This window comes from Mytilus edulis, chromosome 3, assembly GCF_963676685.1.
Source record: "Mytilus edulis chromosome 3, xbMytEdul2.2, whole genome shotgun sequence".
Taxonomy (NCBI): domain Eukaryota; kingdom Metazoa; phylum Mollusca; class Bivalvia; order Mytilida; family Mytilidae; genus Mytilus; species Mytilus edulis.
Window position 1 is genome coordinate 80,962,412 of NC_092346.1, and position 26,515 is coordinate 80,988,926.

The following is a 26,515-nucleotide window of genomic DNA, read 5'->3' on the forward strand; positions in this document are numbered from 1 at the left end:
TTTTTTAAGTGATTGTAGCATCGAATAATAAAAAAAATTGCCGTCTTTCAAAATCGATCGATTGTGTACAATTGCCTTGCAGACCTTCAAAAATGATAGATAATATTATTCCTATATTATTTTTAGCGATTCGTTTAATTTTTTTAAGACGTCGCTATATTTTCAGCTATGCTTAAATTACAGAGGTAACTATTCTAGGGAGGTAAATTTTTCAGTTGAAAGAAGCTTGAGAGAAGAACTTTCTTTCAAATAAGGTTCGATTTGTGGGCGCTTTCGAAAATCTTAATATACAGTAAATACCTGTTTAGCTGCAAAATGAACCAACTCACTATTTGTTTCCTTCATTCATTGTAAATATTTTTTGGTTTATTTGTAGAATTTCTATTTTTTTTCTTTTTTCGTTTAATCGTTTAATGTGCATTGCTGCAGTAAAGACGTATTGTTTATGCATCACACGCAAGTGAGTAAGATGTTTCAACTTGGCATATATACACATGGAAAAAAGTATTGCAACACCAAATTGAAATTGAAATTAAAAAAACACTTTTTATTTTTTTGTGATATAATTTGGTAAAATAGAACTAATTAAACATTATTTAAGTATCACCTGAGTTTAATCAATAAATATCGACTCGATAAGTTTTTATCTGCACATACAGCTACTGTACCCGTAAACAGCAAAACAGATGTTTTCATCCTCATTGTTTTAAACACTTTAAATAACCAAGTTTTTAAAGTTATGTGATTGACACCTTGTAATGGGTCCTCAACAACTCTAAACTGCAGCAAGATGGCAAATTATCAGCATGAGAGAAGCAGGGATGTCGCTGAAACAACTGCACGTATTTTTGGCCATCACCATTCCACTATAAGTCATTTTGAGAATAAAAATAAGGCACTAAACGATGTTAAAGACTTTCCGAGATAAAGAAGACCCCCTATACCATTTGCTAGGGAAAATCAAGCATAATGAAGGTTGGTCAGAAGGAAACCCATTGAATACAATACAATCCTAAAAAGAGAGTGGTGGGCATACAGGAGCCTTTTAACAAGAACTGTTCGAGATCGACTCATCGCTACTGGTTATCGTGCGATAACACCATTTCGGAGACCTTTGCTTACGAACAGACACACAGTTTTCCGTATCCAATGTAGTGCAGAGCTCGCTAAAGTTGAAAATTAGTATCGTGGAGGAAGATCCATTGTTCCAATGGAATTCGGTTCATCTTCCTTGGACGGATCGTAGCCCGGATTTGTACCATATCGAGCATATATGGGACACTATTGGGCGGAACGTGCGCGAAAGGACACCCCAGTTCAAACACATCATGAAATAAACAATGCCCTTCATCAGAAATGGTTGCTGCTACCTTAGCAACAAATTAGTCGATTTTTGGCAGGAATCAGAAGATGTTTAGATGCGGTTATCCGTTTGAATGGAAGCTGCGCACAAAGTACTAATTCTTTGGCGTATAACGATCAACCATGATGTAAACAGTCATCTGAAGATTCATTTTGAAATGTCTGACATTGTAAAGTTCGACTACAGTAAAAGTTGTAAAATGCATTTTTTTGTACAAAAAACACTTCATTTTGTTATTAAAATTGTGGTTATATAAATCATTTTTTTTTTAACATTTTTTGTTCGTTTCAATGCCAATGTTATCATAAACTTTATTTCAATAATATTATACAAATATTTTATTATATTTCATCCAAAAAAAGAGGCTGATTTTTCAAATTTTAAAAAATCAAGGTGTTGCAATACTTTTTTCCATGTGTATATAATATGTACAACCAAAAAACGAAACATAAGTTCTAGTTTGATTTTTATTGAAAAAATATTCTGCTGTACAGTAATTATGTTCTTGCATTATGAAGATCTTTGCTAAAAATCTTGACACAGAACACACAATAAAACAAGATTGATATACAGCAGTATTCTTTACACCATAGCTATGACGTAAATAAAGAGTGATGCAAATATGCAGTTCAAAATAATTTTATTGAAGCTTTAAATAAATTCAGAAATTCAAACTGTACTAGTTTTTTTTTGCTGGTAACTGTCAGTGGTTATTTTTTATTTTTCAAATTCTAAAAATTAGAATGACTCATACTTCATTAATTGATAAAAAATACACTCCTTGTTGACTAATAATGAAGTGGTAGTTTAGCTCATTACAACATAAAAGGGATTGCTATTATATTTTCCTGTTAATGTTGTGTTTATATGAATTTCATTAGAAATGAACAACCATCCCTCAAAGCTAAGAAGGAAACTCTTGATTAAACAAAACATAATAATAATACATTACACCACTTTCTCTAATTCTTAGCAATTGATTTTTTTTTTATAAACGTGTGGTTCGATTAATCTCAGTCATAATTGCAATATGACCGTCATATGCTCTTGCTTTCATCTTCTTTAGCTATTGTGACGTCATGAAAAAAGGCGACTCCGATACATAGAACGATTTCATTGCAGAACATGGGAAAAAAAGATAAAGTTTGGCTTCGTTGCTAAAAATTTATTAGAGATTTTACCTCAGTAACGCATGCATGTTAGATATTTATTTATCGTGAAGTTATTGACATTTACAAATGAATCATTTCTACTAGCAATGAACTTAAAAAAGCGGGGGAAAGGAGCTCGTATAAGACTTGTAATCTGTTAATCACGACTCCTGATTTCACAAGTAACTTAACATGAAAGAATTATTATATTAAATCGTTTGACCCCCTTGACTGTTTCACAGACAATGCCGTTTACGGAATTGTATGTGTAGACTTGGTGAACCTCGTCAAACTTTTCGTAAAAGGATAAATCAACACCGGTCTGATAATAAAGATCCGCATTTCAGAGTTCTTCATAACCATTTTAAACCATGATCCTAGTACGCATCATCGAGAAAATATATCATCACACCAAAAGCTCTATAGTAAGTACTCCTTTCCGAAAAGATAGAGAACATTTCTGGATAAGGGAACAAGGTACTGCAATGTTATATGGTTGAAATGATAACATCAAAGAAAGTAGCAAATTTGTCAAGTCCATCCTGCAGTGATATAAATGTAATGAGCTTATTTAGTACTATTTTAAGTCACAAACGAACGTAGACATAGATAGAAACATTACCTTGGCCTAATGTGAAAAAAATCTTCAAAATCTAGATCGCCCTCTAGGAGCTTTGATGATCTTCTTTCACATCTACATCATTTGGTAGGGTTACATTAAATTGGAATTTTCACTGCCCGTTTAATTTCTAAAATGTTTGAGAGAATATGCACTTGACAAAGGAAGCATAAATACATTTTCTTAAAGATACAGACTGGTCAGTATAATTTGTGATGTAGCTCATTTAAGTCTTTTTAAACCAGTAAGGTCAGAACATTTGCTTGGGGAAAAGAGGAAAGGGGATTTTTTAAAATGATTATGTTTCTATTGAATCTTACAGCTACACCAAAACGGTTGCACTTAAAATGTATAGCTATGCTGAGCCTGACTCAGCTAGTATAACCAAGGGACTGTATCGCAATCTCGGCAAATTATAAAGAATAACAACTTGTGGGTGAAGATTGTAGATTATAATTCCACCAGAAATGATACAGGAGTTTTACAGAGCGTGTATTGTTTGGTAAACTGAAAGAAATAAAAATACAATATTTACAATATGTACGAAAGAAATATATGAATGTTCAATGCAGTAATAATATCAAGTCAAAAACGAAAGTAGAATTCTCAGTTCAATTCATAGAAATAAACAATTACAGTTCGTATTTGTTGAATAAACGTGGAATCCAAGTTAACGGAATTAACGGTATATATATTTAACAGTTTATAATTGATTTGAAACGTACTTGACGGTGATTTGTCACAATATCCACAGGAGTCGTTTTGTCGTGGCATCCATTTGCAATAGACAGGTGAGGAAGAGAAAGTAAGCACTAGTGAAAATACGGACAAGTCCAGATTATTTCCGGAAAATATGGATGTCTGAAAATTTAATCCAATAGACTATACAGTTAATATAATTGCGAAAGTGAATCAGAATACTCCCCGTCTGAAATCTACCTGATATCACTATTCCATAACACATATGAATGTCACTATATGAATCCAAAAATATATACATATAATTACACAGGGTTGTTCTCTATGAGAAGAATCATGTCCACGATAGGGCGTGTGTAGGTTGTGGCTTTTCCATTAACGATTACTCGCACTTCTGCTTTTCTGACATGTTCGTCTGAGCTTTTTAATGAGTTCACTATAATTCCAACGGGCCATTGAGTACGGCAAAGGTTTTTGTCCTTTAGAAGAATGACGTCTCCATCGATGAGATCACGGCGATCTTCGGTCCATTTTCGTCGTTGTTGTAGTAACGGCAGGTATTCCTTCCTCCAACGGGACCAGAAAACACTGGCCAGAGCCTGCACTCGTCTCCATTCGGCAAGACAGAGATCTCGTTTGTCGAATTCCCCAAGATGGTCTGAAGTGAAAACGTAGTTGGTTTTCTGTGTCAATAACATAGCCGGAGTTAATATTAACGGATTCTCTGGATCTGTTGACACCGGTACCAGAGGTCTAGAGTTCACTATTGCTGAAACTTCTGCCATTAGTGTGTTAAGCACGTCATGTGTTAGACTTCTTCCGGCTGCGTTAAGAAGCATAGAATCAAGAATTCTCCTGGTGATACCAATCATTCTTTCCCAGGCTCCACCCATGTGGGACGAATGCGGCGGATTGAAGATCCAAGTTGTACCAGAATTGTACAGAAAGTTCTTGAAGGGTCCATCTTCAACGTTGATTGAGTCAATCTTTAAATCGTCGATTGCTCCGATAAAGTTTGTTCCACGGTCAGATCGGAAAATCTTCACTTGGCCTCTTATAGCGGCAAATCTCCTGACAGCGTTTATGAAGGCTGAAGAACTCATTTCCTCGATTAATTCGATGTGAATAGCTCTTGTCACTAAGCATGTGAATAAAATTGCCCAACGTTTTGAGTTGGCGTATCCACCACGTGTTTTACGTGAAACAATTGTCCAGGGTCCAAAGGTGTCTATTCCAACGTTAGTAAACGGAGGTGAAGGTTCAAGACGGTCCTCTGGCAATTCAGACATGATTTGATACTCGGTTTTTCCTCTGAGTTTGCGGCATATCACACATTTGTGAATAATAGATGAGATCAAGCGTTTTGCTCCTACGATCCAAAATCCTGCGGATCGAATCGCTCCATCTGTGAAATGGCGACCTTGATGTTTTATCTTATTGTGGAAGTGTCGAACTAATAATGTCGCTATATGATGGCGTCCAGGGACGATCAATGGTTTCTTTTCACGGAAGTGTAAGTCAGATTTTACAATACGGCCTCCAACTCGTAACAGTCCTCGTTCATCCAAAAACGGATTAAGGTTAGCTATCGGGCTCCGCTTGTTAATTTGTTCCCGACGTTTTATACAATCTATTTCATCTCCATAAACTTCATGTTGTGCAGATATTAAGATGAAATTTTCGGCATTCGAAAAGCCTTCCAGAGAAGTCACTGGTGCTGTCTGTTTTGACCCGTGTAAACGGGAGAAACGTTCCAAAAAGGCTATCGCTCGCACAAGTGATGTCCAGTTGGAGAATCGATTGAATCTATCAGTTCCGATACCCTTATGCTCAGGTGTGGAAAATGTTTTTGCAACATTAACAGTTGCACGGATTTCTCCATCTTCTTGTGGATCTATTAGCTGGTATATATCCTCAGAATTCTTCTGTTCTGAGGAAAGAAGTTGTTTTGGTCCTAATAACCATTCGCTGCTGTGAATTTCATGGGCTGGTACGGACCTTGTTCCCGAGTCTGCGGGATTACGGTGAGTTGGTACATAATTCCATTGACTTGGAGAGCTAAATTTTCTTATTTTCTCTACTCGATTGGCGACATAGATGAAGAACCTTCTTGTCTCGTTACTTATGTAGCCTAGGACTACTTTACTGTCTGTGTAGAATTTTACAGTGTCTATATGTAAATCTAAATTATCCATGATGGTCTGTGTTATCTCGACTGCTAAAACTGCAGCAGATAGTTCAAAACGTGGAATAGTATGACCACTTGTTGGTGCAACTTTAGCTTTCCCAAGAATGAAACCTATGTTTGGTTCACCACTACTGTCGGTCGTGCGTAGATATGCAACAGCTGCTATAGCTTTTTCTGATGCATCGGAGAATACATGTAACTCCTTTGTGGCAGTTTTACTGAGATACGGCACATAGGTACGTGGAATGCGCAGTGTTTCGATAGCTATTAAAGTATCTCTCCAAGATTTCCACTCATCGGCTGTCTCATCAGTGAGAGGTTGGTCCCAATCGACGGTTTCTGATACTATTTTCCTCAATAGGAGTTTCCCTTGTATAATCACCGGAGCCAAAAATCCCAGAGGATCGTAGAGACTGTTTATCGTTGATAAAATTCCTCTCCGAGTGATCGGTTTGTTTTCTGATGATAATTGAAATAAGAAGTTATCAGTGTTTACGTCCCAGCTGAGACCAAGACTACGTTGTAGGGGTTTGCTGTCGCATTCTAAGTCTAAATCTTTAAGATTTGAAGCCAAATCACTGGCATGAAATGCAGACATAACTTCCGCGCAATTAGAGGCAAACTTGTGAAGACGTAAGTTTCCATATTTTGCTAATGCTTGCTGTGTGTCCTTCATGAGCTTAACAGCTTCCTCCTTAGTAGGACATGACGTTAGACCGTCGTCAACATAGAAGTCTCTTGTAACAAAGTTAGTCACATGACTGCCAAACTCTAGTTCTGATGCTTGAGCTGCTTTTCTGAGTCCAAGCGTAGCAACAGCAGGTGACGGACTATTCCCGAAAACATGAACTCTCATGCGGTATTCGACAAGGTTCTCCTGTAGGTCATTGTCTTTATGCCATAAAAATCTCAGGTAATTACGGTGGTCTTTTCTGACAACGAAGCAGTGAAACATGTGTTGAACGTCTGCAGTTACTGCGATCATTTCTTTCCTGAAACGCAGCAGTACTCCCAAGAGATCGTTGGTCAAGTCTGGACCTGTAAGCAGGACGCTGTTAAGTGAAACTCCGTTACATTTGGCGGAAGAATCAAACACACCTCTTATCTGATCGGGTTTCTTCGGATGATAAACACCAAACAATGGCAAATACCAGCACTCCTCATGTTCGTGCAATGGTGGAGCGAGCTCTGCATGATTATTGTCTAGGATCTTACTCATAAAAGTAAGAAAGTGTTCCCGCTTAACTGGGTTTCTATTCAAACTGATGTCTAACATATTAGCACGATGAAGAGCTTGTTGTCTGTTGCTTGGCAATGGCTGTCTTGGCACTCGGAACGGCAACGGTGCTACCCAACTTCCTTCCGAGTCTCTTACAAATTCGTTGTCCATCTGCTTCATGAACATTTTATCCTCATATGACTGTCCAGGCTTGTCATCGTCCCTTGTTTTTTCAAAGAGTGGCGATTGTAGGTCTTTCGTTACAGGGTCTGTGTAGTTTTCCCGGATGTCAAACTTGCTTGTGCATGGTTGAAAGGTTGAAGGTTGTCCTGTAGGCAAAATGTTGGTTATTTTGACATTTAACTCAAGAGGAACATGCTGCTTGTTAATGCAGGTCTCTCCTATCACTACCCAACCAAGTTTCAATTGTTGTGCATATGGAGTTCTGGGTGGTCCTATGCGCTGATCGAGGACATGGTGTGCCTCTATAAGGTCTCTGCCAATTAAGAGAAGAATTTGGCAATTTTCCTCTATTGGTGGAATGCTACCTCTAAGTTCTTTTAAATGAGGGTGATGCATTGTTACTTCAGGAGTAGGTATTTCGTCCCTATTATTGGGAATATGATCACATTCAATCAGTACAGGAAGGTCAAACTTGTCATTACCATTGATTGATTCCATGACGAAACCTCTTCCTCTTTTGCCGGAAGTGACTACTTTGCCGGAGCATGTTGATAAAGTATAGTTTTCCGGTTTATCTTTGACGTCGAAAAGATTAAAGAATTCGGGCGATGCTAATGACCGGTTGCTTTGGTCATCAATGATGGCGTACATGCGAATAACTTTGTACTGGTTATCTTTGTGATAAACATTCACAGGAAGTATTTTAGCACAAGATTTCCCACTATATGTATCTTTGCAGATCTCAGTACAGGTAGAGTTAACTGAGGTTGCCTTAGTTTCAGCCGATTCTATAGGCTCCCCGCCGTAGGCTTGCTTAGGCGAGCTAGACTGTGAACTTGCAGGTTGCTGTGTTCTAGTGATGTGAAGTGCGGTAGTGTGTTGTTTACTTCCACATTCTTTACAACTTATGCTTGCATTGCAATCCCGGCTTCTATGTGTGGTAGAATCACAACACTTGTAACATACATTGTTTTCTTTTAAAAGACCTTTGCGCTCCTCTATTGACTTGGCTCGGAACGCTCGACATTCATTTAAGGAATGCTTTGTATTGTGCAGAATACAAAGACCTTGTTTGCTGGCGTCTCCAGATTGCTGCCCAACTGCTGTTTTATGAGCACCAACTTTAGTCCTAGGGTAAGGCGTAGACCTTGGCGCAGCACCTTTTGTATTTGGTGTGGCTTTTGACCCAAAGATGAACCCAGGATCGTTCTTTGTTTTGCTTATTTCCCTGATGTAGGCAGAGAATTCTGTGAAAGGTGGAAAGGCAACGTCATATTTGGACTTGTATCTTGTAGCCCTTGTGGTCCACTTTTCTTGGAGTCCGTACGGTAATTTTTCAACAATAGGATTTATCCCGGACGAGGAGTCAAAATATGCTAGCAAACATCCCAGCTTGGGATTTTCCTTGTGATATTCTATTTCTGATAGAATGTCAGACAGTTCGTAGAGACGTGCGTTGTCCTTATTTGTTAAGGTAGGGAATTTTGCAAGTTTACTCTTGAGAGAGGCTTCCAACATTTCTGGAGCGCCATACCGCTCGTCAAGCCTCTTCCATAATCTCTGTATACCTATGGTAGGATTGTTAGCGTTCGACGCTCTTATGCTAATGGCGTGTTTAGCAGACTCTGGACCGAGCCACTTGATCAGTAAATCGATCTGTTCTGAGTCAGAGACTTGTAACTCATCAGTCACGTTCTTGAAGCTTGCTTTCCAAGTATGAAAAGACTCTGCCCGATCGTTAAAGCATGTTAATCGGGAGAAAAGCAAGTCCTTGCGTAAAAGGAATCTAGTTATCTCTGATGTAAGGTTGATTTGTTGCTGGTTTGCAACAGGGATCTCTTCTATTACGCCTTGTTTTTGGTGTGAAACAGGGATCTCTTCTATAAAGTCTTGTTTTATGCGTAAGACAGGGATCGCTTCTTTAACACCCTGTTTTTGATGTTCAGTAGGGCTCTCATCTGAAAGGCCTAGTTTTTGTATGCCGGTTACTAATCCCAGATCTGGGATAAAGGTAACTTCCGGTGACTTATTATTGGAAGGCAAGACAGCAGATGTCTGTGACAGCAAGTTCTGTGCCACGGATGGCACGAACGCCGGTGCGTCGTGACTCAGCTCGATCTTAACAGGAATTTGTTTTTTCCTTTGAGGTTCTGTTACTTCCTTTACAACAGTTGATACAGGAAGTTTATTGACGAAATCTTGCACGCGCTGGAGCGGGTCTTCCTTTTCGTCAGGGAGATCGCTATACGCTTGGCTATCATCGTATTCCAGGATACGAGCCTCGGCTTCTGCGGCTGCAGCTTCTCTCTGTGCTTCAAGAAGGTTAAATTTGGCTTTAAGTTGGGCCTTTTCTCGGCTTACTCGTGCGGCTTCTTGTTGCATTTGAGCCTTCCTGCGCATAGCCTCTTGTTCTAACTGAACTGTTCTCTGTGCGGCCTCCTGAGCGACTTCTTGTTCCATTTTTGCCTTTTTGTGTGCTGCTTCCTGTTCCATTTCTGCCTTTTTGTGTGCTGCTTCCTGTTCCATTTCTGCCTTTTTGTGTGCTGCTTCCTGTTCCATTTCAATTTGTCTGAACAGGGCTTGTTCCTCTAACATTGCTTCCTGTTGTAGGATAATGGCATGTTTTTCTACAAAGGCTATTTTAGACTTGGCAGCTTCTGCCTTGGCACGCTTTCTCCGTGCTAGGCTTGACATGTCTGACACGTTAGAGCTACCACTGCGTGAGGTTTTCTTACCTTTTGAGGTCTTTGTTTTAGTGGATTTGGCCTTTGTTAGGGCGAGGCGATGCTCGTGTAGTTTTTCCATAACAAGTTCCACTTTGGACAGACATAAATCCAAAGAGAGTTTACATGCATCAATTTCTTTTTGACTCTCCAATGTTCTGGTCCTTTTCAGAAATTCTAGGTATTCATCTGTGAGCCTACGATAATTATTGCAGGCTTTAACAAGTTTGTCCTGGACTGTTAGGAGTTGCTGGAGATCGTTAGGGGGCGCTGTTACTTCCAATAACTGGGATTCAATGTCTGCCCAGAGAGCCTCTAGTTCCTGACAGAACTTGTCACGTTTTTCGGTGAAAGCTCCTTGTCCTTTTTCCGTGAGGTCACGAACTCGCCTAGCCTCGGGATTTTCATCTGAGTGGATTGTATTAGATGGATTTTGTAATAGTTCTAAATCTGGAACCTTTCCCGCTGGGGTCTGTATCTCTTCTTGTTGTTCCTCATGACTGGGATCCATGTTGACTCAACGTTGTTAGGTTGCTGTCGAGTTCACACAAGAGTTTACACTGTCAGTGTAAAGGTATGTACGTATGTACGTTGCTACGTTGTCGTTCCTTGTCTGGATATGTAAAGACAGGTTGTCGTCAATTTACTATGCTGAGCCTGACTCAGCTAGTATAACCAAGGGACTGTATCGCAATCTCGGCAAATTATAAAGAATAACAACTTGTGGGTGAAGATTGTAGATTATAATTCCACCAGAAATGATACAGGAGTTTTACAGAGCGTGTATTGTTTGGTAAACTGAAAGAAATAAAAATACAATATTTACAATATGTACGAAAGAAATATATGAATGTTCAATGCAGTAATAATATCAAGTCAAAAACGAAAGTAGAATTCTCAGTTCAATTCATAGAAATAAACAATTACAGTTCGTATTTGTTGAATAAACGTGGAATCCAAGTTAACGGAATTAACGGTATATATATTTAACAGTTTATAATTGATTTGAAACGTACTTGACGGTGATTTGTCACAATATCCACAGGAGTCGTTTTGTCGTGGCATCCATTTGCAATAGACAGGTGAGGAAGAGAAAGTAAGCACTAGTGAAAATACGGACAAGTCCAGATTATTTCCGGAAAATATGGATGTCTGAAAATTTAATCCAATAGACTATACAGTTAATATAATTGCGAAAGTGAATCAGAATAATAGCTATAAGCAAGCATTGCAGGACCTTGAATTACAACAATACCTAAAACAATCTTCTGATAGAACAATACCAAAAAATACTCTTCTGATATGGGACTGTTCCCGCTTACTTTATATTTACATCACATCTGGCCATGTTCTTACTGGGGATCTTAACATGATTCAACATGAACTTTTCGTAAAGGTGATATCGCATGGTCCTGAATTGATTTAAGAAAACCCCAACACTTCATATTCATTTTTAAACATATTTTATAAGAAGCTTTTATACAGTACTATGAAGGTTGTTACGAGAAAATATCATTAATCTTTGTGTGGCCTTCATAGCATACGTTGATAAATGAATATTTTGCTGACTACAAACGTTACCAAAATTACCCATTGACACAATTTCCTGCTTATGATTTTTTTTAAAACAAAAATGGTCATCTATTACACAGATAAGAGATTATTGTTGATTATCATGTACATCTATTTAAGTATATTAAATCATATGTCTGTCTGTTATCAATTTCTTTTTCATTCATCCAAGGCTTAAAAGGATGGAGTGTTATTTACACACTAGCAATCAAACAATCAGATTGTAGGATTAATGCATCAGAATGAATAATGTTTTTATTAACTTATATAAATAGAAGATGGGGTGTGATTGCAAATAGGACAACTTTACACAAGATACCAGATGACATAGAAATTAACAACTACAGGTCACCGTACGGTCTTCGACAATGAGCAAATCCCATACTGCATAGTCCATAGTCAGCTAAAACAGGCCCCGAAAGACAAATGTAAAACAATTCGAACGAGAAAACTGACGGTTCATTAATGTACAAAAATTGAACGAAAAATAAATATGTAACACATCAACAAACGACAACCACTGAATTACAGGCTCCTGACGTGGGACAGGCATACATATAGAGAATTTGGCGGGATTAAACATGTTAGAGGGATCCCAACCCTCCACCTAACCTTGTACAGTGGTGTAACAGTACAACACAACTATATCATAAAATTGAGAATGGAAATAGGGGTTGTGTCAAAGGGACGACAACCCGACTAAAAAGCATAACACAGCTCAATGTTACCAGCGAAATATTGCACTCATATGTAGGCTTCCGTTGGCTCCTGAACAAAAGTGGGTATGAATTCAGCCTAATATGAGTAAAGGAACAAGTCGGTATGAAGAGGTATGAAGAGGCGCAGTTGGTTCCAATGGGAAAGCCGATTGTTTGTTAAAGAATGCATCACAAATATGTGGTCAAACAAGAAATTAGGCATCTTGGTGGAGTCAGTTTCAAAAAAATGAGACAAGTCACGGGTTTTATTAAGCAGAAAAAACTTATGCTACATCACTTTTTTGTCTAAATATTATTATATTGATTAATAATCATGAAATCCTTTCTTTTGTCTTGGGCTTTCTGTAAATGAAAGCTTTTCAAGGGTGAACCATGTCGGCTTCACGAATGTACTATGTAACTTAGAAAGAAAGTTCAAGCAGTAAGATTGGAGGACAAGTTGTAATATGTGATAATATGTGATAATGTGATAATGGGTTAAAAAGATTTGATTTTATCTATATCTCGAGGAGCTAAAAAAATAAAATATGGACACTTCTGAACCAGTAGGGTCTTCTTCATTCTTGGACTCATATCTAACAATAACCACTTAACTACGATTTTATTTTCATTTCTGATTACTAGTACTAAAATACTTGCATATTGAAGCAGTTGAAAAAACTTTACACAGTCATTTCATCATTAAGGAAGACATTAATTAGCGAATAAAATGCCTACAAATCTATAGAAATTCTAAGATTTTAACGCTTATCAAGTGTATATAATAGCAAATTATTTAGTGGTTCTATGATTTCAAATGAAGTTTAATTGGTAATTTCAAATGGATGCTGCAAGGCAATCAAATGTCAAATTAAAACGAATTGAAAAATTTTAATTTTTAGTTATTGCCCTTTGACTACGTAGTTTTTCAGTGAAATTTTTGTTGTTTAAGTGATTATTGCATCGAATAATTAAAATTTGCCGTATCTTGAAATCGATCGATTGTGCACAATTGTCTTGCAGACCTTAAAAAATCAAAGTTATAATATTCCTTAATTTTTTTCGCGATTCGTTCAATTTTTAAAACATCGTTATAATTTTAGCTATCAAGCTTACATTGTGGAGGTAACTATTCCACGTAGGGAAATCTATCAGGTTGAAGTAAACTTGTGAGAAGAACTTTCTTTCAAATGAGAATCGATTTTTTGAGCGCTTTCGATGCCACTGCTGGTGGATATTTATTTCTCCGAGGTTATCACCAGCTCAGTAGTCAACACGTTTGTGCTGACATGAATTATCATTGATATGGTTATATTTATAAAACTGTTCACAAACATTTGAATTTTTGAAATACTAAGGCTTTTCTACCTCAGGCATAGATTACCTTAGCTGTATTTGGCAAAACTTTCAGGAATTTTGATCCTTAATGCTCTTCAAGTTCTTACTTTATTTGGCCCTTTTTACTTTTTTGGATTCGAGCGTCACTTACGAGTCTTTTGTAGACGAAACGCGCGTCTGGCGTATATACAAAATTTAGTCCTGGTATCTATGATGAGTTTATTTGACCTTCTTAATATACAGTAAATACCGGGTTAAGGAGCAAAATGAACTCAAAATCACTATTTCTTTCCTTCATTCACTGTACACATTTTTTGTTTGTAGAATTCCTATTTACTTTAAACATTACTCTTGCTTGCCAATCGTCACGACTTTTGTGTTGGGCTGCTTCTTTTTTCATTTAATTTGTATTGCTGCTAAACATGTATTGTTTATGCATCATACGCAAGTGAGTAAGTTGTTTCAACTTGGCATATATAATAGGTACAATCAAAACGAAACATAAGTTCTAGATTGATTTTTTATAAACTACAATACAAAAACAAAAAATACTTCAGCATGTACTTACATAAAGTACATTATACCAATAAAACATAGAAACACGAGGGATGTTTTAAAATAGCATGGAACCATTGAGAAAGCACCTCTAATGCACATTTTGAATGAAACAAACAAATATTACTAACGATGGGTAAAAATAGAAATGGACAAGGAAATTGAATCCATGAGGCTTTAAAAAGAACAAATATTGTTTCTATTGTTTTTCTTCAGGTCTAGATGATTTTAGTAAGGAAAGCACGGTGAGAAAAGACCTAAAACAAAATTAAGCGTCTCTTGCGATATCTATTTAATAATATATTTCTTTACTAAATGTTCCATGTTTCTTTTTAAAAAGACTACTGTTGTACCGTAATCGTGCTGTTGCATTACGAAGATCTTTGTTAGAAAAATTGACACAGAGATGTTAATAGAAACAAAATAAATGACAGCAGTATTTATTACACCATATCTTTATATGCCTTAAAGAAAGTGTGATGATAATATACAGTTAAAATATGAAGGCTTTTGAACTTAGTTTCGAAATTCAGAAATTCAAACTGACTATAGTTTCTTGTTGGTAATTTTCTATTTTTCAAATTCTAAAAATCAGAATGACTCATGCAGTATTTTCTAATAAAAAATACACTCCATGTTGTCTCATTATGAAATGGTAGTATAGCTTAATACTACATAAAAGGATTTGATTATATTTTCCTGTTAATTTTGTGTTTATATGAATTTCATTAGAACTGAACAACCATCCTTCAAAGTTTAGAAGGAAACTCTTGATTTAACAAAACATAACAATCAAGTTATAGTTCTTTGTTTATTTATTTTCAATTGGTTAAAACCATACACAATGTTTAAGTATTCATAATTCTGTGTATTGTCTTGAGTGTCCTTTAAGCCCCTGCCCATGGTGACTCCTACATATGAACATTAATACTATTTGTTCATATGCATCAGCCACGAGGAAGGACTTGAATCACAAAGCTATTTTTATAATGGATGTTATGCTGCTTCTAGTGAATGGCCAATTAACACTAAACATACTGGTTTACGTGACTACATGTTTTATTAACTCAATTTACATTTCATTTTTTTCCCGTTTTTTTTTCTATTCTTGTGTATTGTCTTTTGCAATTGTTTGATATAAAAATCAATGTACTGACTACATATAGTCCTATAATGGGTAAATAAAATGTATCTTATCTTATCTAATATATTAAGACCAATATATCATACCACTTTCTCTAATTCCTAGCCGATCTGTAAACTTCTCCGACCAGTTGAATTGTTTTTAATAATCAACGTGTGGTTCTATTGATCTCAGTTCTAGCTATTGTTGTCGTCATGAAAAAGTTGAAACCGTTACATACCACAAGTTAATAATTATTGTAGAACATTGGAAAATAAGTTAGAGTTTGCCTTCGCCCCTTAAATGTTATAAGAGATTGCACCTAAGTAATGCATGCATTTAAGATAGGTATACTCTCTCGACCTCGAATTTATAAGTGAGATCGCACCCAGTTTTTTGGGTGGGATTCGTGTTGCCTATTCTTTAGTTTTCTATGTTGTGTCTTGTGTACTTTTATTTGTCTAATTGTCTTTTTTCTTTTTTAGCCATGGCTTTGTCAGGTTTTTTTTTATCTATGAGTTTGACTGTCTCTGGTATTTTTCGCCCCTCTTTATAAACGCTAACAAGTGAATCAACTCCAATTATTTCTTCTTGTAAACATAAAAATGGAAAAAGGAGCACGTAAAACACATAATATGTTAATCACGACTCCTGATTTCACCAGTAACTTTACAGGAAAACTTATTACAGTGAAACCTGGCTAAGCCGAATCCTGCATAAACCAAAAACCTGTATAAAAACATATTCTAAAGCCCGTCATGTCAATTTGTATGCGTTGTGAACCTAATAAAACCGAAAATCGGTCAAAACCGAACAAAATATTAAGTCCCGAACAGGTTTGGTTTAAACAGGTTTCACTGTATTCTATATCTTTTAGGTTTCTTGATTGTTCCACGGACAATGTCGTCCAGTAAAATCGGAACCTTTGCATAAGGAAAAGAGGAAATTACTTCCAGTTCAGTTTAAGAATAAAGGAATTAATGCAACTAGCATAGGCAACGTTCAACATCACTAGGTAGTAACATCTAAAATTCCACTTTATTTTCAAAATCAGTCTGTTCCTATTGTATCTTACAGTTACACCAAAACCATTGCACTTATAATAATTAACCATAAGCAAGCCTTGCAGGACCTTGATTTACAACAATACTTAAAAAAAAAGAAGAATTTTGTCTACAAAAATGAATTTTGTCATCACAAAATTGAAGTTCTCATTAAACAAGTCTGTATCACATAGTTTTGTAAGACAAAAATGATTTTGTTGTGACAGAATTGAATTTTGTACAAAACCACAAGAGTCCCATTCGGCGCCCCGTACGTATTGGTATTAACTATATGTGGATTCTAAAAAACTATAAAGTACTTCTGGATAATTTTAAATCTCCATCCTTCTAAAATTTGTTAGATATCAAAACTTTTGATTTTTCAACCTTGTATACCACCAATCCCCATTTGAAATTATAAAATCGTCTACAAGAAATAATCTACAATTCTTTTCAACATAAAAGTGGTAGCATACGCTATAAATGTCTTACTTTTGAATACCGTACGGCATATTTTGTAAAAAAAAATGAACGAAAAGTAAAACATGCTACACAGAGGTACAAGTGATCGGTATGCTGGATTTTCTCATTGACAACATATTTGTTAAATTTGGAGACTTTTCAACAAATTATCGGCATTCCTATGAGAACGAACTGTAAGCCTGTTCTTGTCGAGCTCTTCTTATTTTCATATGAACCGGAGTTCCTTCAGATACTTGTCAAAACCAAGAAGATCATAGAAGGCAGATAATTAAATTTAATGTATACCTCGAATTTGACAAATGCGGTCATCTCAGTACCAGAATCTATGACAAAAGAGACGATTTTATTTTTGAAATTATCCAATTGATCCAACTTAATAGTAATAATGTGGATTTGTTGTCAATAAAATGGAATTATTTGCGACTATCATACAAGTGAGAGGTTAAGCTAGCTATAAACCAGATTTAATCCCCCTTGTCTACATAGGAAAAAGCATGTACCAAGTTTTGTCATTTGAATTTTCCTCGGAAATCGGTATTTTTTGTGATTTTACTTTTTTAATTATTTTTCGTTGGATGATAATTTTCGTGTATTTCGTTGTTACACAGGTTTTCCTCAACCCATGCAAATTGGTACCAACGAACATAAATGAATACACAGTATGCCATTTCACCTGCGTATAAGGTATATTTCCCAACTCGTTTTTGGTATTTAAAAGAGCTTGTAACTGCTACTCAGACTTTGACAAAAAGTCACCAGTGTCTGAACAGAAAGTTGATGAACCATTGTTATATCAAAGAATGTCTAGTCCTTTTTTCTAAATAGTTCATCAGAAGATATCAAGATCTTGTTGATAAATATTCCGTATCAATTTCCCAAATAATACACAATGGTCTAGTATAGATTCCAGGTACTGACGTTGTTTATTATCTTAATGACGTGTTATAGTATTCTTTTACTGTTTAGTCTAAAAAAAAAATTAAATCCATTTGAAATGGTTCAATATTTATACAGCCCGTCATTGTGTTATTGATCTATGGTAATTTTTTGTATTCTCGTGTTTTGTTTTTGCTAATGTGCTCTGTCAATATGCCTTTTTGCTTTTCTTTGTTGACATATTTTTTGTTATAGATTAAGATATTAACACAATGTTGACTGCTGTTCCCCTATTTTTGACATTTTACCTATTATGTCTGTTCTGTGCACACATTATTACCAATATAATGGAATTGTATGCGACTGTCATACAAATGAGAGGTGTAGCCAGCTATAAAACCAGATTTAATTCACTATTTTCTACATAAGTAAATGCCTGTATCCAGTCTGGAATATGACAATTGTTATCTATTCGTTTGACGTGTTTTAGCTTTTGATATTGCCATTTGCTTATGGACTTTCCGTTGAGAATTTTCCTCGGAGGTTGATATATTGGTTATTTTACCTTTATGTAACTAGTCCTCGTCACTTTTACTTATTACCCTGGTATCTTTGTTGTTTTTCTTTTCATTTGATATAAATTGCAAAAGTTCGAATATTTTTTTTTCTCTGATGTTGCTTCTTTGGCCTTCAACATGTTGGTGAATATAAGCAGCCATTCTACAAACGTATCAATGTACATTTACAAGCTGCGGATGTAGAATTGTACCATGTATCCCAGTAATGCAACACACCCTCGTTGACTTCTACCACATGAAAGCTCTTGTGAATATGGGTGAATAGGACAAAATGTTAGATAAAAGAACTTAATATGCTTCCTTCAGAAAGAAACAGCTGAGTCTCTTAATAGATTTATTTCAACTATTATAATTATGAATGAACATAATTGTGTGCATGAATTTTTTTAAGTACGCTAAACGTTTATGGTGTTTTGATGTTATCGTTCCCTTAAAATCGTGATATGGATAGAAGTTCTAATGTCTTACAGAATAATGCCAAATTTAGAGTGATTGGCATGCTGCTGGTTCATAAACTGGAATACCTGGGGGTACTTTGTTTTGTGTAATCCTGGTCATATTTGCTAAATCATCGTTTCAAACCACCAAGTACGTCACAGAACTAAGTCAGCACTTCAGAGAGTTACAACACAACCTCATCTCAATCCTCAGATTGCGCGCGAGCTATCCAGAACAAATTATGAACAGTTGTTGTTGTTATTGTCCAAATACAATTATTAGTAGATCTTAAAAGGTAAAGTTGCTGCATTTGAAATCTAGACATTTTGCTGTTCTTATACCAATTTGACTAGACGATTGGTGTTGATGTCATATGCGTTTAAATGCCCTCAAATGAAATACTGTTTGCTTTTCAGATAAATTTACTTAAATTAAGTTAAGTGTGCATCGGCGTCATGTATCTAGCGAAACGCAGACGTTAACGTAAATGACCATTTTGGAGTGAGACCTATGATGCTTTGGACATGAATTTATATGAAGGGACATACTATGTATTTGAATTAATGCCACACAGTTCCTTCAAACACCTGGCAAAACCAAAATCAAATAAATTCACATTGATTTCTATAGATTGTATAACCTTACAGTTCCACATAATGGCAGTCATGAAAAACGCTAAAATAATACTGTTTTTATATTTGTTAATCATTTAAATTGCATGTCGAGTCTACTCCTTTACTGTGGAATATATATGCAATTCATTCATGCAGATAGATCTTTAACTCCACCGATTTTATCTGGGTTAATTGAACTTTTTTTCCTTAGTTTTTCTTTCTCTGTTTTCCTTCAACTTTCAAATTAATTAGGTCAATGACTGCAATTATGTTCAACTATTTTACCCATTCAACATAACACGCAATATTTTAATTCATGAAACTTATCAAAATATAAAAGTCCAAAATAGGGTGTATAATTATTTGTTACGTACCACTGATCTTACAAGGGTGTAAAATATCAATGAAAATAACTTTTGTTTAAACATACATCATTTGCATTGTGACTATGACCGTCTGTATATGTATGCTGCACTTGGGGTTTTCTCAAGATACATTGATATACATGCCTCGGAGCCCAGTGGTCTTAATAGTAGTTCATCTACTAATACGAGGTAAACTGTATGTTTTTTCCTCGTTTTTTGAAGCTTATGGTTAAACATTTTGCTTGTAACACCTATACGAGATAATGTTTTATGACATTTAAAACTGCATTATAAGTGTTCTTTTTGTGTTGAATAATGGTGCACATGCTTAGAATAATACAATACCATTATTGTCCAAAAGTGTAATGGAGGTTGACAGTTACCTGATATGGAATCAAAAATGTACTGTATGCGTTTCGACAGCCGAGGATTATAAAGTGCTACGAAAGTCTACATTTAGATATTTTATTTTAAAAAAAAATACGAACCTAATATGAGAAATATTACTCGTGTCTTTACCATTAAACTTTATATGTATTTCTACTGTTCATAAAGAAATGTTCAAGGTTTTTTGATCTCATACTAGATAATATTGAATTTGATCTCATACTAGATAATATATATTCGATCGACCTTTATTTTGTAATCCAAATGTGTTGTATGGTTGATAAACTACTGTATGATATCGTTTTATAAATGCTGAAAGTTTTATTAATTTTAAACTTGTGACCATTAAACTTATTAATGTATATATAACCGTATAATGTACTTCTAAAATGAAGTAAAAGTATCACGCATTTATCTTTATTATTTTCTTTTAATACTAGTAGATTTTCATCCATTCGTTTTACAATCGATTTGGTTAAATTTAGGCATGAGAAATGTTTTGTAAAAAACTTTACAGTGGATACCTTTGAAATTAACTGAAGGTGTTATTTTAAAATTATTGTTTTGTTGATAAATTATGTATCAAATTACATTGTTGTGTGAATATTCTTGTGTTATGTTATTATTGTATATAAATTTTGAATATTTGAATTAAGCTGAAAGAAGTAGTTCGTTTACACTAGCCTGCCAAAACAGGGTGTGTGGTTCTCCCCAGACACTTTTGCTTTCTCCGCCAATAAAAGATACCGACTGCCACGATATAGCAAATAGAGCTGAAAAGGCATTTAAAACCAACAATCAATCAAACAATCCGTATTTCTTGATTTAGAAATACAAATACAACAATGAAAGTAAAAGTCAGTCGTTATGTAAAACTCATCAGAGATATACCTTTATATTTTAGTAAGCCAGATGTGTATTTGTTATAACACAAGATATATCATGACACTCGAATCAAAACAGTTGGTTTGTCATTCTAGATTCGAAGTTGAATAGCGCTAAAACTTAAAGGTCGAAAAGTTTGGCCAAATGTGATCAATGTAATCTTTGCTTAGGGTAGAAAACCTTAGCGTTCCGAATAACTCGTCATTTTATACACAATACAAAAATGAAATGTCAATAATGTGTCCCAGTGTCAACACAGTGTTGACTATTTAAAGTGGGCTGGTGATACCATCGAAGACGAACCGTCCAACACCATTAATTATAAAAATTCATATAAGATATACCAGTGCTTATATCTTAGTATGTAAGCTAATATGTATGTGTGTTGTAACAATAAATGAACAAATGTATAATATCTTTTATTATAAATTGTATTAGATGGATCTTCGATTGAACGTTTCATATAATGACTGACTTGAAGACAAAGTTTACATAATAGTGCTTGTCTTTAGTTATATCTTATACTTATTTATTTCTCATTAAGGAACTGGTGTTGATGGTGGATCTTCTACTGTCTCATTTTGATATATTCACAATATTTTTACACTTGGGGCGTCAAGTGTTTATTGTTAAATACCGTATATTGACACCTATATGTCCTTTGGTTATTATTTTTTGTCTCATTGGTCTATACCACACATCTCCTTTTATTTATTAAATTGTTAATTTTTTTGTCAATTTTTACAGCGGTGTAAGCATGGTCGGACAACATTTCGCCGAGGCCACGCTTCATCCTATATTGCAAACATTCAGGCAAAACAGTGGTTTTGTATAAAACTCGAAACTATCCATAACATATTTGTTTTTCTTTCTTATCATTTTAAAATTAAAAAATATTACAAAATAAATAGGGAAAATAGAAGCACTCAAAATAATTTCCTCGGAGTTCAGAGGAACTCAAGGTTAAAATAACCTCTCCGCACTGATTAACTGACCTTCATATATGTCGTCAAATTTGTTTACCGGGATTTAGTACTCTGAACAGAATAAACTTTCAAAATCAGCATATGAAAATTAATATAATCGTATGCCGATAGCTCATTCGGTCTAATACGTATGCTAATTTATACTTCGTAGGCCATAAAATCAAGTAATCGTGCGATTAGACAAATCAGAGTCATTACCATTGACGTTGTTTGTAATACACCTCAGAAATAGATATTACGTACATCCAAAATTTTAAATCTTAATCTAAAAAAATAAAAACTTTTAAAAATGAATTCACTCAGTACAGTTAACATTTCTCTCTGAACTGTAACAGTGGAGAAAAAAATATTTATGAGTCATTTAAATTATAATAATAACCCTGAACATGTCGGTTAAAAGCTGATGGACTCTTATAATATGAAAATTTTGAGATGTTAGAATATACGAATATCAGATATCGGAGAGGTTTGCATTGTGTGTGATGTAAAATGTTGACTAGTCAGAGATATCTTCAAGGCCGCCTTGTTTTGTTTGGCTATGTGAGACATAGAGTTATACGCAATCAATTTTTGGTTGGATTTAAGCATATTTTTCAAAAAACTCACGAATACAATTCGTGTACATGTGTTATTATAATATTTAAAGGAGACAAAGTAAGACTTGTTCTCCTTGAAAGACCAGTTTTCAGTTTTACAAGCAATAGCTACAGTACTGTAAAGTAGTGTAGAGATATTAAATTGACAAAAGTATAGTAGAATCAGGCCCGTAGCCAGGAATTTCCAAAGGAAAAAAAGGGGGGTATTTGGATTCACGAACTCAACTTTAACAGTCACAATTCGAATAGAACGTTGACTTTAACAGTGCTTATTTGTTTTCAAAGGGCCCCGTGACTACGTGTATGAGAATAGAATAGAATAGAATAGAATAAAATATTTAGTTTTCCAAATTACAGGGCTCATAAAGAGCATATTAAATCAAGTTCAATGATTTAAGTAGTATACATAGACTGCAAAGCTAAACACATACAAATAAATTGAAACATTAATATTACAAATTATCCTTACTTTTTCTCTATAATTTCTACACTTAAAGAAAATAAAATGCAACATCTATGGACATAAGAAAGCAAACATGCAACTGGTCATCTAGGATATCATAGCATATGCATCGTTTTTGAAAAGACGATCAAACTCGACAATTAGAAACCTATGTTCTCGGCAAAATTTGGTATTTCAAATTATCCATAAGCGACGTACAATCAAAACGTTAGTTAACGTTATGACCAAATACTTTTTTTCGTATGTTAAATTAAAAATCACATATTAAAAATTGTACATAGAATGAAAGCTGATTTCCTGTAATAAATGACTAGAATTGTGTTGATTAAAATATATGTGTGAGTAGTTTATGGTGAGGAAAAACAACAATCCCTCATTGTAACAAATTTTAAGACGAATCATCCTTTTATCCATCCTTCCTTGTGAAATCTACGGTTTATTTCTTCCTCTTAAGGGGCTCTCCAAATGACTAACACGTCTATTTTCGTTTCGGTGAATTAATTGCCTTGTATGAATGTCGTAAACGTAGATCTAAAATATGAATAACTTATAATAATATAATAATTATCATATTATGTAGGTGGCTGAGTAATGTTTTAACGAGAAAAGGTGTACTTTTACATCAGCAAAATAAAATTAAAATCATTGATAAAACGGATATCATATAGCTTGAATAGTACATCTTATATTGCAACCGTTAAGTCCTTTAACCGGCACAAGTCGTGGTATTCACTCTCATTTATTTAAAGTTTAAAGAAAACGCTTTTCTCATATTTTGACCATTTACTTTTTTTATATAATTCAATATAATACCGTTATTGCCTTCGGAATAATTTAAAGCTAGTCGAGTCAGCAAATCTGAATTTCATAACCGATTCCTATCAAGTATCTTATATATCTTCAGGCTATATGGTTTAATAGTTATTTTAAAGTGTTTGATCTTTTTAATTCTTATTTGTAATTTATAGGTGAGGTGACCGTTTAAACACCTGTATTATGTTAAAAGTCAAAGTTTCTATAAATCTTTATTCGACGTATTCGAACGACATTTTCAAGATCACACAATTACTGTCAACAGTTTGGCCTTGTACATTTTATTTACGTGAATTGTTATACTTGTTTATTTCAATAAACAGAAATAAACAACTGCATATGAACCCACGTATACCCTTTGTTTATCAAAGATTTTGTTGATAGCATACCAAGTAGAACTGACATGATTTTGTTTTAGTTTAAAATTTTAAAATCGCATGTAATAAGAATTTCGAGGTTATTTTAATTTTGTTCCATACAAAAACATAAAGCATAAAATTAGGATTTTTTTTCAAACAAAAATTTGTAATGCTTATTGCATGCGTTGATAACATTTCAACTGAAAATACTCTATAAAACTTTATATATAATCAAACTTTAATTCATCTTTTGTTAATACCAAGGATGTGTATAGTAACTATACATATCCTTGTTAATACACACAATTTAAAAAAAATATTTGAAGATAGAAACTATTGTAAATAACCTGTCACAGTCTCAACTTTTAAGAAAGTAAAGAAACTCGAGCTCCCCTACAAAGAGTGGGGTTGAGGGTTTGGTGCGACATGTTTTCTAATATCACTTACATTTGTACTGAAAGGCCGACAATACACTATCTATCGAACCTCATTTTAGTTCATCTTTCTTTCCCACAAACCATTTCTAGCCATTTCCATCATTTGGCACATGTCCGTCGTCCGTGAACTTTTACAGAATAAAAACCTACAACCAAGCTTGGCCATAGTAATCTTTATGTTATCAATGTTTGATAAACCCACCTAACCAACACCCGTTATAGATAGAGAATACTAGTAGTACCTGACTGGACAAACGTATTTGGACTGGTAAGATCTATCTACTGAAGAAGCAAAACGTATATTAAAAAAAAGATCAAGATCTACAAATAATTCAATTAAATTGAAATTGGCAATAGACTCCAGTAGTTGCGGCTCTTAAATCACAGATTAAACCATTTTGTTTCATAATGGCTTGTTATTTGAAAACTTTCAAGGATAGACAATTCTCTGACCAGTCAAAATTATCAGGAACAAGATTTAGTTAGAATTCCTAAATGCATTGTACAAGTTTTATGCTAAATTGTCAGGTGTACGATAGATGCTCCGTAAGCTGTTGTTATAGCATGTTCTTTTATGCATATGACTACCCCTTTAATAAACATCTAAGGTTATATTTTATATCTGCAGTCTTTAGTGTGTGTGCACTGAATGATAAGCCGGGTATTTTTTCAGATCTCTGAATATTTAATGAAGGATTTCCATTTATATCTCTGATACTTTATTTCAATAAAATTTAAATTAAATTTTAAATACATGTATCATTACAGAGAGCCTTCTTAAACAAACATATTTACCTATTGACAATGTATTTGTTCAATATATTATTTTTCTTGCCTTTATTTTCATAATGTTGTTCCCGTTTCAAAGTCATGTGTCGTGCTGTCGCACTGAAGTTGTTGTTCGTATTCTATTTTTCTAGATTGACTGTAAATCAATTTATTTAATAAAATTGTTAATCAGCAACTGAACATCATAAAATCAACAAGATAGCACTGAAAGTTTTCTAGGATAAAAGGCCGGCGCAATTATTTATTTTTTTGTATTATCGATATTACATTTCTTCTCTGTCAATATAGTGTACGAATTGCATTATAACTACAACTTTGAAACTACAAACGAAATTGTCTTCAAAAGAAGGCAACATAGAAGACATGTGCATGGATTTAAAATATTTTGCACCTACCCCATTATGCATATTTTTTGTGGGAGCAATATCCAAGAAACATAGAATTTGAATTGCTGGGTATAGGAATTAATTATTGCAGTGAAAATTTTCGAAGAATTCTATATTACTATATTTGGTTATATAAAACCAAAAATAAATTCTACCACAAACATCGGTTGTACTCTGTTTATATTACAAATTAAAGCTTTAAACTCACGATAAGCCCAGTTGTAATACATTGATCAGAGTTAAATCTTAACCAGTTTCATCTACCTTTAACCAGTTGCATTTCATTTACAATTAAACTGACATAACTCAAGACTGCGCTTTTTTACAGTGCAAACTTGTCTATTACGAGCTAAATATATCACTTAAATATCTTTTTTAGGGGTCAAAAACGTGTGGTATTGTTACGTAATTTGCACATCTTATAATGACAAATGCACATCATATAATGTCGTTTCCATGCACATCATATGACAAAAAGTGCACATCATATAATAGTGTTTCAATGCACATCATGTAATGACAAGTGCACATCATTTAATGTCGTGTCCATGCACATCATATAATGCCAAGTGCACATCATATAATT

At 34.5% G+C, this 26,515-nt stretch overlaps 1 protein-coding gene across 2 annotated transcripts; it reads right to left on the reverse strand.

The window, feature by feature from the left end:
- Positions 1 to 3,495: 3,495 nt before the first annotated feature.
- Positions 3,496 to 11,352, reverse strand: LOC139517587 (uncharacterized). Of its 2 annotated transcripts, none has more exons than XR_011663166.1 (2): positions 3,859 to 11,352; positions 3,496 to 3,640 (listed from the first exon to the last, which is right to left on the reverse strand). XR_011663166.1 is itself a non-coding variant. In XM_071308805.1 (2 exons), exon 2 carries the CDS (start codon positions 10,654 to 10,656, stop codon positions 4,138 to 4,140), a length of 6,519 nt encoding a protein of 2,172 aa, XP_071164906.1. In that variant the 5' UTR covers positions 10,657 to 10,943; positions 11,162 to 11,352; the 3' UTR covers positions 3,648 to 4,137. The 2 variants fall into 2 exon arrangements, 1 of the variants encoding a protein (XP_071164906.1); XM_071308805.1 differs by lacking the exon at positions 3,496 to 3,640 and having other exon boundaries at positions 3,648 to 10,943; positions 11,162 to 11,352.
- Positions 11,353 to 26,515: the final 15,163 nt, after the last annotated feature.

Coding starts and splice junctions, on each gene's coding strand:
- LOC139517587 (XM_071308805.1), bottom strand. CDS start 10,656: ATGGATCCCAGTCATGAGGAACAACAAGAAGAGATACAGACCCCAGCG.